We start from the raw sequence: 17,049 nt of genomic DNA on the forward strand, positions 1-17,049 counted from the left end.
ATATTCAAGTGGCTTGGAGGGTTTGGGAAACATTTTTATTATAGACATTTTCCAAGGGTCAGGGAAATAGGTGGATCGGAGTGTAGCATTATAGATATAGGTAAGGAATAGAATGGCTTTACGAGGGAGCTGTTTCAGAATGTGTGTTGTGATATGATCGTGGCCAGGAGCTTTTTTAGAAGGTAATTGGTAGATGATGTTCATTATTTCTGAGGGATGAAAGGCAATAGGAGGAAGGGTCATTTGGAGCGGAATTATAATCTCTGCTTCACCATGTTCAAGATGGGTTGGATTAAGGATATCAGGATGAGGGTTAAAAGTTTTGAAGAGGGGTTTGCTGAACATATGAGTTTTTTCTTGTCTGATCTACCACATCTATAAGAAGCGTATGTGAAGTCCTATTGAAATCGTGCAAGTCTATCTAATGATTACGACTTGTGTGGATTACAGCTGATCGACTACTATTGAACCGTTAGTAGACCTATAAGAAGCGTATGTGAAGTACTATTGAAATCGTCCAAGTCTATCTAATGATTACGACTTGTGTGGATTACAGCTGATCGACTACTAAGCGAAACATTTGCGAAGTGTTTTGAAATAGGTCGTGTCGTTCCAAAGTTTACGAATCTGAGTGGATTACAGCTGATCTACTTCTACAGTACCGTTTGTAGGCCTAAGTAAAACGTTTGCGAAGTGTTTTGAAATAGGTCGTGGCGTTCCAAAGCTTACGAATTTGTGTGGATTACAGCTGATCTACTATGGTACCGTTTGTAGGCCTAAGCGAAACATGTGCGAAATGTTTTTTGAAATCGGTCGTGTCGTTCCAAAGCTTATGAATTTGTGTGGATTACACCTGATCTACTACAATGGAACCGATAATACGTCGAACCATCGAAATACCACTGCATACTAATCAATGTAAGGTGTCAAGATTATTTCGCGGGACTGTTGGAATCGGTTGTGTTCTGCGCCTTACGTTTCTTGTACTTTTCCGTGGGTCAATTATGCTTTTATAAAAGTGTATACCAGTCTCACCAAAATTATTCTTGTCGTTGTAATTTGGTGTTGACCCTCACTGTTGTTATTTGAAACAAATGAAGGTTCAACGGGAACAAATCATCTATTTATCTAGTAAGTATACTAAATTATTACAAATTTTATATTTAATGTTAATACACCCTACTGTGTTAAGTATATTAACATAATGTAAGTTTTTTAATATTTGTTTTTATTAAATTAACGCCTTCTTTTTTTGTAATTTTATTAAAGTTTTGTCATTTCAGTAAATTAGTAACGTCCATTTGTTTGAGTATGTATATCATATTTTTTATATAACTTGGTAAAGTCAAATTATTAAGCAAGTATGCAAAATATTATCACATTCGTATACAATAATATGATTCATTTATTCATTTTTTTTTTTTAATTATTACTAAATGTGTCCGCAGCTTCAAATGATGGAGGATATACAAAAGTTCCTATGCACCACCTTGTCACGCGTGAGTAATCCCTTTATTTTATTGTTTTACGTTATTTGCATAAATAATCATTTATTCCTGGACTAATTTGAGTACTTTTGTATAATACTGGATGTCATAAGAGTTGCAACATCATCGTTAGCCAATTCTTGATTTTATCGCATTCGTACTCTCCGTAGCAGCTGTTTTTTCGGCAAAGCTGGTAAAAGAAATTTTCTATCTTCTTTCGTTTAAAAAACGAGAAGCTACTCGATTCGCTATCCTGTAAAAATCAATTGCATATAGGATACAAATAAAACTTTCATTTCAGTTGTTAGTCAACTCTTAGGCTTCTTATCCATTGGGAGCTGAAATTTGTGAATTGTGAAGCAACGAATCCGTGCGAACGCTGTTATTACAAAATCATGGGAATGCCTATCGTTCATTGCCTCCGTATTCGTCCGGATTCGTTGTTGACAAAAGGCTTTTCAGATCGGTTTTCTGAGAAGAGTTTTTCGTTTTGGAATTATCAACTTTGATTCATCGCAGGATCAGGCACAGGCGATATTGACGAAGACAAAAATGTTGGTAAATCACATTTACGCAAAAAGAAACGAGTTTGGTCAATTTCTTGTTTGCTGTATGCTCTTCAAATCGACCACCACTTCTACTTTAAAATGAAAAAGCACACATACCAATACATTCTTGACGTTTCTTCTAAATTAACTTTTCACTGACCACTAGTCAACAAATCGGGATTGGTTCGCACTTAGCACCTGATCGGACGAAAATTGACGAACAATTGAGACCTAGTGGACGCGGTTCCCCGTCCTGCCACGTGTAAATTATTGTGGGAATTGATTTCGCAGCATTCAGCTCCCAGTTGACGACAGGGCTTCCTTTTAGGCACCTCCTTTTTTTTGACGAGGATCTCCTGATTAATAATTCAGTTAATCATTTATGAATTTTACATTTTCGAGGATTGTTCTGCGTCTGTGTTTCCTTTAGGCGTTTCTCGATTACCGTAGCTCAACCCCATATTCAGGGCTTCAGCTAATTTATTTATTTTTCGTTAGTACATGTAGTTTCTCCAAATGCTGGAGCATATCCAAAAGCTGTGCTGTGAGATACATCCAGCGTCCTGGGTCCGAACAGGTGTAATGGAGCGAAAGGCCCTATTTTTCATACATTAGCAATCTATCAATTCATCTACTCGCGAAAAATACTAGAGAAACCCAAACAATTTTGAAGAATCGACCTTGAGTAGCATATTATGGCTGACGCGAGTTGAACGCCTATCCAGTTATGTACCTTAGTATTTCCGCTAATTCTTCGACATGACCATAAGTTTTGATCACTGGGTAACAGGCGTTCATGTTATATCTGTTATATGTGTTATATCATTGTTTTATTGATCGACCTTGAGATTCTTCAAAAGTGTTGGAAAAAAAGTGTCAGTTCTTCACATCTTAGTCGGAATGGTGACAAAACGTGGCTTGTGAAAATTTATTAAGACGGTCTTTGCCTAATCCTCAGTACTGTGAGTGTATAGCTATGAGTATAACTACTGTGAGGGTATAGCTAAGAGTATAACTACTGTGAGGGTATAGCTAAGAGTATAACTACTGTGAGGGTATAGCTAAGAGTATAACTACTGTGAGGGTTTAGCTAAGAGTATAACTACTGTGAGGGTATAGCTAAGAGTATAACTTTATAGGCAATTCTTCATTTGCCAGGAGCTGATTTTTGACACCAATTCCACACAAATGCTTCTTCTGGACCATTTTTCTGCCTTATTTAAACCTACTTGCAAGAATACACTGCGAATATAATATCATCTATAAAATAGAATAGAAAATAGAAATAGCTTTCAGTTGTCTCCCAAAAATGGCTAACCCTCCAATTGCGATATGATCATTAAGTGGAATGCTTTGTTGAGCTTCTTGTTGTTGAGCTTGTTGTTGAGTCTTCCTCAGCATGTAGATAACGAACTTGTTGTTCTAATGCATAATTATCAAACTGAAAAGAATTTACTAATGTACATGAAAATCTATGTATATAAAAGAGAAAGGTCGGATCTTTGTCCAGAATGAACTTTTGAATTATAACTACTACTAGCGTGGCTCTACAATCCTGGCCTCCTCCAGCAGCTTTCGCCAATTGTCTCGGTCCCTTGCAGCCGACATCCAATTCCGAAGCCCCAACATATTTGTTGCATTAGCAGCAACACCATCAGCCCATCGCAGCTTTGGTCTTCCTCTTCTCCAGCCTAACCTAACGACCAGCCCTGCCCATCTCAGTTTTGAAATTTTCAACACTCGAACTATATCGGACTCCTTAAACATAGTGTTCAGCTCCTAGCTTTTCTTTCTTATCCACTCTCCTCTGATGAGAATACCCCACCATATATACGTCAGAGGATTCTTCTTTCATAGACCAGGAGTTCCTGTTCACAAGCCCGGAGGTAGTCCAAGCCTTAAACCATACAGCGAGGCTGGGCGCACTATCGTCTTATATAGACGAATTGGTATTCCCAAAAGTTCACCTCCTCTCTAGGTCTAGGCACCTCTCCCGTAATCATATATTTGTTATTTCCACATTGACTTCCAAGCTAAGTCTTCTCGCAGGACCCACAAGAGCAAGGAAAGCGTCCGATACAGGCTGGTAGGAACGTGTATGATATCTATATCATAGACTATACCCCCCCCCCATAATCAACAAACCCAAAATATATATAATATAACGGTTATATCAACCATGTAAGGCCCATCAGGCCGATCTGGTATAAAATATATAAAAAATATATATATCATCCACGTACGCAAGGTCTATTCACTTTTCTTTTCTTTTTTTTTAAATGTTGCCTATCGCCATGGGATGGTTTCAAGATAATGAAATTTCTAAATTCTCGAGAAGAAAAAAAGTCATGAACAAAATTAAGGGTTTTTGGTTTGTAGCTCAGAAAATATTAGCTCATTTCAGTGTTGTCGTACACCAATCGATTCATCTCATTTCGAAGAATAAGAAAAAAGTAAGGTGTATTAAAAATTATAAATTTTTCACCTCAATTTATTTGGAGAATTATTTTTTTCTTCGGGTATCTAATGTTGAAATAATCGTTGTTAACTCCTCTGCCTGTTATTCAATGTCTACACTTTCAGCCTACATCAACTAAACGTAGATTATGTGTGTCAAATGGGGCAAAAAAATTCACATGTTTTATTTTATTTCTCCGTTTGTAATTTTTTCAACTAGATCCGGTCTGTGCTACCTTAGTGCAGAGTCCAAAACCACTCCCAACTGGTATAGATTGCTCGAGTAGTATCAAAGTTATTCTATTTTTTTTTTCTTTTTTAAAGGAATTAAAGACCAGTTGGGGCGAAAATTTTGGACTAAAAAATTTTCCAATTGTTTCGAACTTTCGTACTTAAGGGTTTCTTTAGGTGCAAAAAAAACGAATAGCAACTTTGTTTCACTTTTCAAAAATCTTTGAATTTATAGGTCGGTCGTTTGGAATTGTTTCTATATAATCTAATTATGAAGCACAGTGAGGGTGAGGGTTGTCATTCAAAAACTATTCCTATTTCATGTAGTATATACATGAGAATATGATACATAACCAAATTCCCTGGAATAATAAAAAAAAAAATCCCTATAACCGTATGCGTATTAACGATGATACAGTGAAGCTAGTTGTTACCATAGTTACCACATTTTGATAGGTCAGTTGGTCTGACTAACAGTACAGTTTCTTATCACATATATTGGTTTAAATACAATATTTTATTAAAAAATATCAATTGTGTCGATTAAATCCATCCATATACATCACATCCTCATGTCACGCCAGGTCAGCATTTCATATAATTTGCGAAATTCTTTTAATATTTTTATATTGTTGCATACATTTCCTCCAGATGGGAACACATGCCTTTCGCATATTCAAGAAAACATTACTTCCTTCAGCATTGATTGCATCTTTGTGTCCAGTTGTAAATTCATCTTGTTTTGGCCGTATGTTGTTTATAGAGACATTTTTATCAATACCTATTGGCCATAATCGCATTCATATTTCTTTACAGAATTTCTCGACGATGCTACTCCAGCTGCCAGCACTGCAGCTCCAGCGCACAACTTCAAAGGCTGCTGCAACGACAAAGTAACTAAAGACAACTGCAAGGGCGATGCTCAATGCTACATGTGCGAAAAAGATCTGTGCAACAAAGACAACACCGCTGGGGCCATGGCCATCGTGCCCACGATCTTCAATGTCTTGCTTCCTTTGGCCATTATTGGAGTAGCCATAGGCAATCCTAGGAAATTCATTAACTAGCTCATTCCTTTTTCTCTTCGATTTAGATTTTTTGGAATTACAATTTGTTTTGTATTAGATTGAACAAAAATAAAGGCATCCTATTGAATTAAAAAAAAAGGTATATTTTCTTATTTTTAGAATTAAATATGTTAAGTTAGGAGACGATCTCGATAACAGGGGAAGGTTTTTAACGTATTTTCTTCAATCATGGAAATTTGGCTTCCTCTGTCCATGATTGCAGTACCCATCAGTTGTTCTAAAATTTGGTTTAACTGATTATTTCTTATAATTATTTCTTCATGTTAGCTTATTTGAATTTGTTAATTAGTCAAATAGTTTTGTAATATAACAAACATAAATAAAGCCATGATATTAAACTGATTTTTTTTTGTTCATATTGAATTTAATTAGTTTTGCTTAAATTAATTAGTTAAATATTTATATTAATGTATTGTATTTTATATTAATGATTGGGTTACAGTAGTTAATAAATATTCATTTAAATATTTACTAATAGAATTAGTTCTATCTTTATCAGCTTCCTATGAATATAACGACACATATTCATTTTGGAACAGGTTTTAATTTATTGCAATTCCGAATACTTTATTAAAATTGGTAGCTGTAATATGTTCTAAATCACAGTTGACTAAAATTAATTGTAGCTAAAACTATAACATTATTAACTGTAGTTGTTATGAATATCCTTTATACAGAACACCATTCTTATCAGGGGCGAAAGGTTCGTTAACAATAAATAGTTTTCATTTACTAATTTGATTATATCATTTACTATTTATAATGACATTTATTTACTGCTACCCGGACTATCTTTCTCCAGTATCTTTAATAGTTTTTAATGCTTTATTAAACTAAAAGATTATTATTTTTTATGCTTTATAAAGCTAGAATACATATCTATTTACTTCCTTTTATGAAATTTCTAATTTATTTCGGTGCAGATAACTGATCGACAATTATTCATAACAACTAACAGTTAATTTAGCTATGGTTTTAATTACTGCTAATTTTCGCCCAACTCTGGTACGCAGTCTAATATGTCATTAGTTCAAATATTTTTGAAACTAAACTAAACAATACCTTATAAATTATTATATAATACCAAGTTTAAATTTTATTTCACCAAGATCTAATGAATGTTTACATTACCATAATATCTTTGTATTGAGAATCAGTGGCGTGATTCCAAAAGCTTTAATAAGGGCAAAACATCTTTTCAAACTCACCTCAATGAAAAATAAATCAATTTAATATAATACGATAATAAATTGATTTATTTAGTTTTCTTTTTTTATTTTTAAATTGGATTATTTATGTTGAAATTAAAGTAAGCTGATTACAATGAATTAGAATTAGTACTTAAATTCCTTTTAGAACGTACTTAAATTTATTAATTATTTTAGGACTAAGTTCAGTTAAGGTAATCAAATTAATTATAATGCAACTTCGTTTCTTAATATAGGTCCTACTACAAAGGTTGTAGCTAACATTTCTTCTGACTATTCCAGTGTAAGTCGTATATTTTTAGTTTCGACGCTAATAAAAAAGTTTCATATGCTAAGAACTGTTTTGTAAAAAATTAGTAGTGATAAGCTTTTTAGAGGTAGCCCTTAAATTAAATAAGTAAATGTACTTAGTCTATAGTGAAACATACTTAAGCTAATTATTGCCCATTGAACCACTAAGGCGAATTCTTAGTAATAAGCTAAACTATTATTTTAAGCTAATTTAGTTAGATATGAGTTAATTGTATTATGTTAAGTTTTAAATTAATTGAATTAATTATAATTTACTTAAGTTAGTTGGGAATATCATTTAGGTCATGTTAACTAAATAAATTAAGTTAGTGTTTGCTGAAGTAATTATTTCTCATCAAGTCATTAGAGAAAAATCATCCAAAACTATTAACTAAACTATTATTAAGATTTTAGTTGATTTTAAGATATCAGTTAAGTAAAAACAACAATTTATAAATTAAGTTTAAGACAAATTCATACTAAGGAATGGGCTAAAGTATTTTTTTAAAATTGTTGAGGTGAACAAAACTTCTAATTAGAATATAAACTCTATATCTATTCTATATTTTGTGCTTGTACAATTTTTCGGGATATTATCCCATTATCATGCACTATTGTATCCTCATATTCGTAATTTTTATTAATTTCCATTATGAAATCTTGTCATCTATACCCATATAGTCTAAAAAAAAAATTTATAACCACATTATTTAAACAATTGTCTTTCGCTAGTCCGTGGCTATGAGATAATATTTCGAGAGGTTATAAAAGTACAAAATACGTAATAGTTTATATTCTAATTGGAAGTTTTTTTTACCTAAAAAAAATTATATAATCAACTTCCTAAAATGAAAATTCAGAACTAAACTATTGTTTAGAGTTTAAAAAAAATAACTTTTACTTAATTTTATGAACCAAATTGTATTTATTAATTAAGTTTAAAATTACTTTAATTGTATTAATTATTTTTTTAGGTTGGTACGAAATATCATTTTTTTAAGTTAATTAAATTGCTGAAGTTTTTTTTTATCCTTTTTCTTGAGCCCATTATTTTTCATTAATTCATTTAAACTTATTTAATTTGCTAGATTATTGTTTGGAATTAATTTATTTAATTTTATTTTTTCTTATTTATTATTTCTTTTTTGCCGTTCAACCCTCCAACGTCTTGCTGGCCAATGCAAATTAGATTTTTTTCAAATGCTTATTGGCAAAAGTTTTATTTCTTATTTCAGGAAATGTCTTCATCCGTTCTTTTTGGTTGCATAGTGCAAGGATATGACTTTAGGTAGTTTGTGATTGAGCTTTTCCCTTTTAACATCTGTATAATTTCCCTTCCAATTTGTCATCATTCACCATATTGAGTGGTAAGATTCTGGATCGACTGCTTGTTGCAATTCTACTCCTCGCTTGGCAAGACTATCATATCAGCCGATCAGCCTATCAGCCTATTCTTTCCCGGAATCCCGCAATCGCTCAGAATCTACTGTAGGACCACATTAGTGCCTCGGAGTATCATTCGTAGAGGTGGGATTCGCATTCCAAAGGCACTTTCATTCGTCCTAGTAACAGCTGATACCAGCTTGAGAGGCGATGAAGAGAACAGCATTTCGGCCTTGTTGATAATGTTCTTAAGGCGATGAGGACAGCACCTATTTCACCGTCCTCGTTTCCCTTCTTCAGTGCTGGATTGGAAATCCCTTGAATAAACTCCAGCATTTATAACGGCTGATACAGTTGAATTTCCTTGGTTCTTAATAAAATTTCAGTTTGCTTATAGACAATAATAATGTTATTATTATGGCTCCAGAAAGTTATTTTGCTTCGTCGTTTTTGAATCCTCGATATCTTTTTTATTATGAACCATAGTTTCAAAGGTGTTACCGAAATGTTTATATTTATTACATATTTTATATTTTTATGTTGATATTTGCAATAAATGAGGCCTAATTTCATTTGTCGCAGCGCCTATTTTTTCAGATACTGTCATACATCCTTCCAAGGTTTTAGTAAATATAATTACGTTTATATATGTATATATAGTTGACCGTAAAGATTTAAATATAAGAAGATGGTCAGGGTTGCGGTCAAAAAAAGAACAAATAGTATAAAACCATTTGTTATTTTTTTGACCGCAACCCTGACCATTTTCTTATATTTATAATTACGTTTTGTATATTTCAAGTATAAGTATTGGTACATAAGAAGGTAGCATATTTTATATAAGTACTATATATTACATAAGTACATCTATATAAATTATATTTTTTTAAGAAAATATTGTGAAATCATAGCTGCTTTCATACTAATTAAACACGAATACAGGAATGCTGTCAGGTAACATCAACTGTATTAGTAAGTATATTAAATTTTTTTTTTTTTTTGTGTGACCTATTACTAGTCAATTCATTTCGAGAAAAATCTATTCATTATTTCCTCTAATTTTTTTTTCTTATGAATGGTCATATTTCATAAATATGTATTTATATATTTTCCACCCACATTTCATTTTTCCTAATTTAAAAATTGTAAAACTTTCAAATTAAAATTATTTAATTTTTTTTTTTTCATCTTACGGTTCTGAAGTTCCATATTTATTATTTTTAATATTATTCTAATGGGGCACGTCCCAGAATAATTAATGAATGTTAATATATTTTTTAAATATTTTCTATGCTTCAGCTGACGGGGAAACTACAAGAACACCCCTTTTCACGGGTGAGTATATAATTTTTAAGGGTATACCTTTTCATATTTTATAACTTATGTGCACAACCTAATTACTTATTCCTAAACTTAACTGTTTGGAATGTGTCCATAACGTCAGCATTGATAAATACATGATTTTAATCTTAGAGCTGAATTCCCAGAATATGTAGTTTTCGGTTTTCAAAACGAAATTTTATTTTTTATATTTTGTTTTTGAAATTTCAAAAGTATGACAACACCAACCTGTTTATGAGGTTTATCAATTTCAATAAATCCTAGTGATCAATGATAAAGAAAATATTAAAAATTAGAAAAATGTGTTCATTCATAGTCTATTTTTCTCTGAGTCTGTTTTGTTGATATTATTTTCGATTTAGTGCTAATCACAGGCCACCACAGACGTTTCTCAAAGTCCAAGATTAAGTTTCGGACCATTACATGATTCATATGTCATTTGCAAAGATAAATAATAGAGAAGGTTTGGCCAAAGAAAATGGCTATTTAACTACTTTTCAATCTTCCTAGACTCTGGCTAATCCAAAGTAATTAAAATCACGACAATTATGTGTTAAAAATATTTAAAATAGTTAATTGTTTCAGAAATCATCCTAATCTCGTAATCAAGTGAATGGTTCAAACGATTTTTCGACTATTTAGAGGTAGACGAGTTTACAAAATTTTAACTCTTCCTTTTGCATTTTCCTTCCCTTTTCTTGGTATGACTTGTGTATTTATGAAGATATATTTGTGGTCCAAACGGTTTTCCGATAGTGAAGGATTAGGCCGTATGTCAAACGAGAGTTTTTTTGACTTTTCATTATTTTTTCACCTACTCTATCTCTAATAGTTGGAAAACCGTTCGAACCATACAAATCCAACCATCACCCATTTCAATGAAAAATCGGTTTTTCACGCTTATTTTTCTTATAGCATTCCTCTAAATTGGCAGAAAATTAATTTGACCCCAACTATATATTCGTCCGTTCACGAGATGTAATAAGAAAGAAATATGAAAAATCGGAAAATTTATGTACTCGCTTTTCTTTTAACCTTCCTCCTAGTAGTCGGAAAATCGTCTGAACTGTGAATATGTAATAATTTATCTTACCCTATATCTCTTTAAAACAAGCAAATGGAAGGTCAGGTAATTTCCATATTTGCTATGGAAAAAAAAAAAACAAACTACTTTTTGTTACGAAAATACGTTTAATTTTAACACTTATTTTTCATAAATAAGTTATAAGAGCAATTTTAAACTCTTTTTTTTCATCTATTCTCCCTCTAAACAGGGATAATTTGAACCATTCAACTCCGGCTGTTATATTTACCTGTTTTATATAGGCTGTCTGTTACTAGATTTCAAAAAAAGTTGTTTCTTGCTCACAATTTTCCTCATAAACAATATGCATTCAATTTAATGGTATACCTGAGTGGAGGTACATCATCAATTACCTGGACAGTGTGCAAAAGTTTATTGTAATAAAATTAAAAGAATATTAATACCTAACTTTGCATGGATACAATGTTTATCAATAAACCAATAATAGAAAATCATTGTATCCTTCACAAATTATTCAATTAAAATACGAGTGTAGTCCCAAAAGTGAGTTCTATCATGATCTTCCCTATGGTTTTAATAATACATACACCATTTTAATGGTTGAGAATTTTTTTAATATTTTCTTGCTTATTATCGCCAGTTCGATGTATGCATTATGGATGACGGTGTGGCAGTTTTTGTATGCTCATGGTATATCAGTTTACAACCATTCCATTGGAAAGCAGTAGAACCTCAACTTTCTCTTCTTCACTTTCACTAAGTTTTCGTAAGTAGATGATCATAAATGTCCTATGTTTAGTGTGGTCCCTCCCACCTGGCATAACTTCAACTAGATTAAGATCGCAAAACACATTTGCCTTGGCTGGCGGACTCCAATAAACCTTGACAGGTAATCTGAAATGGTACAGAAACACATGTGAGCAATCCAAGAACCAGAGTTGAAAGAATAGCCGAAAGGCGTTCATCTCCAAATGCTAAGTGGTTCATGAAATAAAACGCTTTGTTAATAGTAAATTAATCAAGTAAATTGCTGGGAGCTGGTATGACATAATTATAGAAAAACTCACAGCGTCTCAAAAATGCACCAGTAAAAATATAAACAAATGTTCGAGTTTAAAAAATGAATTGGATATTACTAAGAATTTTGTATTACTGACAAACATAATGAACATGAAAAATCCGTGCGGCCAAGCTCATGTAGGAGAGTAATGTCGAGGATAGAAGACCAAGGAAAACTCAACAAAAAAAACAAGTAAAAATCAGATGGTACTGAATCGGAATTTATGGGTTTGTTGTATAAATAGCACTCTGCTGCGGGATAAAAACTGATACCACAAAGTAAGTACGGAAATAGAAAACAATAATTTTGGGATTACCCTTGTAGAATTAGGAGATCCATAGTATTGCCAGAAAGTTTGGAATCAGAACTTAGGAACAGATATCAGGTTCTAGAAAACTTAAAAAATGGTGGGTCACCGATGCACTTTTAAGCAGTGCTTCCCTTGGACTGGACTGATCCTCTGGCCTTTCGTTTAATATTTCATGTATTTACCATGCCGGAGAGGAGTGGGACATACCGGTTCGCTCGCAGTGTGCAAAAAATGATTAAATTAAAACAAAATTAATACCCAACATTTCATGGATTAATGAACAATTATTAAAATGCCATTGTATACATGGCAAATTACTTATTACTTTAGCTATAGATTGTTGCAATAAATTTGTGCACAACCATGCTTAAGAATAAATGAGTAAATACGAACAAACTAAGAGAAGAAAATCGGCAAAGAATAATATATTTCATCACATAAAAATAAACATAAATAAAACAAACATTAAGAAACGGAAAGTAAGAGTCATATCTTGGTATTATTGACCCAATAAATGATCTAAAATCGGGAGGACCAAAATTAGGGGGGACATTGATGAGGTTAAATGGACCTCGGAGGGGTCATGGCTACAGTAACAGAATAAATAATTATCTGTCACAGCCGGATTTAAACCCGGATTCTTGGAGTTAGTAGCACAGTGCCTTACAACTGCGCTACCTCGTGAAACCTATGAATTCTAATTTTAGTAGGAATATTTTTACCTTCCAGATCGATAAGTGATAGTAGTGCCATGCACGTTTCGCAACTGATCAATGTCTTCAATAGTTAGGTCTTCGATGTTTCTTGACAAGTTAAAATTCAAAAAAGAGGGGAAGGAGGAATTGTTTTTTTCTTTATCGATGACAAAGGTTTATAATATAAAAAAATGTAAATATTAAAAAAAAACAAAAAAATAATTGAAGAAAAATAAAAGTTAATGAATTGAGACGACTTTTCACAATTATCCCATCTTCCGACACATGTAAAAGTTGTGATTTCCTGAACTTTGGATCCTCCCTAAATTTCTTGCCTTTATGGGTGCAAACCATGACTGCTTATTTTGGTACCAACAGCTTAGGATGTTTGGTAGAATATTTAGTATTAGTAGCAATGAGTCTAATGTAAAAGCTAGAATTGTTACATGACGCGGAATAATGTAGCTTATCTCCGTTAATATAATTAAAAGAATAGCACACTGGTGGTGGCCAATCTTTTTCAATAGAAAGGAATCAAAAAAGAGTAATGAGTTCTAAACCAACGGGCGGCTGAACGCAGATGGGAGGATTGTAATAGATCCCATCTTAAGGCTGTGAAATTAAATAAACAAAATGGACAATTAAAAAAAAATCACGACTTCTATAAATAATAGATAAAGATACCTTAATATTTATATTTCGAATAAGAAAATATTGAATTTTGTTCACTACAAAATTGGATAAAACTCAGACTGAGAACTAAATAATATAAGTTGAACTAATTTTTTATTAATGTTTTGGGTAATAGCATCTTTAGCATAATATAACACTTAATGATTGGGTTATAAAGAAGAAGGGCATCGTTTTCCCTTTGTCAGTTCATGCACGAACGCTGTCTTTTTGGGTGGTGCCAAAACTGTTACTAAAGTGCAGTAGTTGATTTTTTTTTTTTTATTTATTTGTTGATATTTACAACTGTATAAAAAATACAACCAGTAAATTTGATCATAATGATATGATACACGTTGTAGAGAAACTACCCAGTAGTAGAACTCTAAAAACAGTTTACAATATAAGATCACGAGGCCATCTTCTTTTCAGGCGCCTTGGAGGATTGCCAGGAATGGAAGAGGAAGCAAGGTTAGAAACGAGTGGGTTTGGGTGGTTAGGGAGTTTATTATGGAAGGAATAATATCGGGTTCGGGCTAAATCGGTTACATAAGGAACATTTAGGTCTTTATGGATGGTTTTATTAGTAACAAAATAAGGAGCATTGAGGATTTTACGAAGGATTTTGGATTGTAAAGATTAGATACGAGAGGAATTCGACATTAGTTGATTTATAATATAAACGGTGTAATGTTTAATGTTTTGGATTTAAATTACATAATCGGGCCTCAAGTGTTTAACCAGAATTTTTAGATTCCTGCCTAACGACCCTGTCTCCTTACGGTGATATCCCAGAACCATTCTAGTTCTCTGTCTTTTTAGTTTAAATTTCGTTACACTACGAATTTTTTCGAGTAAGTAGGTGCAAAGCGTGTTGCGTGTTGTCGAAGTGTTTGATCCCAGTTGGTTTGTTATAGTCAGTCATAATGTGTTCTCCAGAAACTTTTGCAGTATGCTCTTATTTTTACCCGCGGAAGAACTTGCTGAATGTCGAGTATTTACTTCCTCTATTCAGTCAATTTTAATGTTTCCTGTCCCTAGTGGAATAAATTCTAAGGACTGGTCTGAAATTTTAATTTAATTATGTCATTGTAGTGAAATTTTTAGTGCTCCAATTCAAATTATCCTGCAGATGTTTCGTTTAAATATCATTTTTAATATAATGTTTACCCGATATTATTCATTCCATAATAAACTCCCTAACCACCCAAGCCCACTAGTTTCTAACCTTGCTTCCACTTCCATTCCTGGCAATGCTCCGAGGCGCCTGAAAAGAAGATGCCCTCGTGACCTTATATTATAAACATTTTTTAGAGTTCTACTACTGGGTAGTTTCTCTCCATCCTGTATCATGTCATTATGATCAAATTTACTTGTTATATTTTTTATACAGTTGTAAATATCAATAAATAAATTTTAAAAAATAATGTTTCGAGCGAATTTTTACCAAATGAGTTGCAAAATGATCTTCTGCTCTCTGGTCCATTAAGGTTACCATTACTTAGTGAAGATTAACCAAGTTCACAAGAACCATTTTCAAATAATGTCATTTCACTTTTAAATAGAGTTTGGGAAGGATCGTTGGATAATGAAAATTTAGGTGAATTTTTAATTTGAGATATAGTATCAAGAAAGATGGTCATCATTCCCATGTTGATATTACATCAGCTACTTAGATATTAATTGATGGATTGACTAAATATGAGTACTATTTCGCAGATCTAAAATCCTTTAGAAAATGGCGTGACTATTCTTCTCGTCTAAAATCGTTGAATTTCTATAGGGATCTCGAGGTCCTTAATTCGATAAACTTCAGAATTCCTGCCTTTCATTTAAGGCACAGTGTCAAACGATTTTACACAAGTGTTGAATTCTTTCAAAAATCATATTTAATTATTCCCGGTTTGAAGTTGATTATAACTGTAGTTTATTATTTACTATGCTCTAGTTCTTTTCTTCACGTCCTGACGGGCCACTTCTGGCATGCGGAGTGGTCAAGTGACAAGTTACGTCTTAGACACTCTCACCAACCCGGTCATAATTTCATTCCGACTACAAATTTTTGTTTATTCAGAACTTTGTCCAGTATAGCGCAAATGTTTCGTTAAGCAATTCTTATACAAATCAAAAGATTTCTAAACCTTATCTGTTGAAGTAAATTTATTTCTTGATATTTGAAGGCACTTCACCGCCGACTCTGTTTTGTATATTTTTATTTAATAACGAAATTGACATTATGGTAGTAGTATAATGTTTTGTTTCTTCTCAGCCTACCTTCAAGATGAAACAGCGGCGGACAATGCTGCAGCAACTAGTGGCGGGGGCAGGGCAACAGGAGGCATAGACGTTCACCACTTCAAAGGTTGCTGCTTCGAAGCTTTGACGAAGGATATCTGCCAGGAAGGCCTATGCTACACGTGTGAGAAAGACCTCTGCAACAAGGGAAACACTGCGTCGGCCTCCACCATCCTCGCCACGATCCTCAATCTTTTACTTCCTCTGGCAATAATTGGAGTAGCAATTGGTTGTCCTAACAAATTTTTCAACTAACTTCCTTTTGCACCTCGTGTTAATTTTTTTTGGAATAATTATTAGTTTTGCAGTAGATCAAATAAAAATATAAGCATCCTATTGAATTGGCATGCGATATTCTTTTGATGATTTTTTTTTTTTTTTTTTTTACATTGAAAATATTTATTTAATTTGTAATGTAACATTCTGTCATGTTGTTGGACAACGGTAATATGGATGATAGAACTCATCACACCATATTTACAAACATGTAAATTAAATGATAAAGAAATAAGAAGTAAAAGGAGGAGGGAAAAAATTAATAAATAAATACAGATAAAAAAAAATTAAACACAATCATTCCTATTTACATTCTGAACCGAGCTATCCCCTCCTCCCCCACATTTGTGGAGGAAAGGGCAAAACTCCAGAAGATCATGACCCTTCTCTCAACCACGTCACTGGAATTAAAAGACAGTGGACGACGAGTGAAGGGGCGAGCCGTCTTGGGTCAGGACTACAATATAATTATTTATAATAGATTTCTGGACCACTGCCTTTGCAACCTTCGTTGAGGATTGCAGGGATGGGTAATGCAAGATAGGAATTAGGATATAACTTATTAAAAATAGAAATTATATTTCATCCATTTGTTTAGTGAAGGGCTGTCCCTTCGACTGGTCGAGTATACAAATTCAACACTGCCAATTTATTTGTCACTGTAA

At 32.9% G+C, this 17,049-nt stretch overlaps 1 protein-coding gene across 2 annotated transcripts in view; it reads left to right on the forward strand.

The window, feature by feature from the left end:
- LOC106681740 (uncharacterized) overlaps positions 1 to 16,471 on the forward strand; it is a 25,628-nt gene extending 9,157 nt beyond the window's left edge. Inside the window, exons 5-6 of one of the 2 annotated variants that reach the window (XM_014422206.3) lie at positions 9,993 to 10,028; positions 16,083 to 16,471. In XM_014422206.3, the coding sequence (XP_014277692.1) occupies positions 9,993 to 10,028; positions 16,083 to 16,363 (317 nt within the window). In that variant the 3' untranslated portion in view covers positions 16,364 to 16,471. Of the gene's footprint in view, positions 1 to 1,448; positions 1,500 to 5,539; positions 5,890 to 9,992; positions 10,029 to 16,082 lie in introns of those variants that run through there. The other variant, XM_014422208.2, reaches the window with a different exon arrangement.
- Positions 16,472 to 17,049: the final 578 nt, after the last annotated feature.

The sequence above is a fragment of the Halyomorpha halys genome, unplaced genomic scaffold (assembly GCF_000696795.3).
Source record: "Halyomorpha halys isolate HHAL.00 unplaced genomic scaffold, Hhal_1.1 Scaffold362.1, whole genome shotgun sequence".
In the NCBI taxonomy this organism is placed as follows: domain Eukaryota; kingdom Metazoa; phylum Arthropoda; class Insecta; order Hemiptera; family Pentatomidae; genus Halyomorpha; species Halyomorpha halys.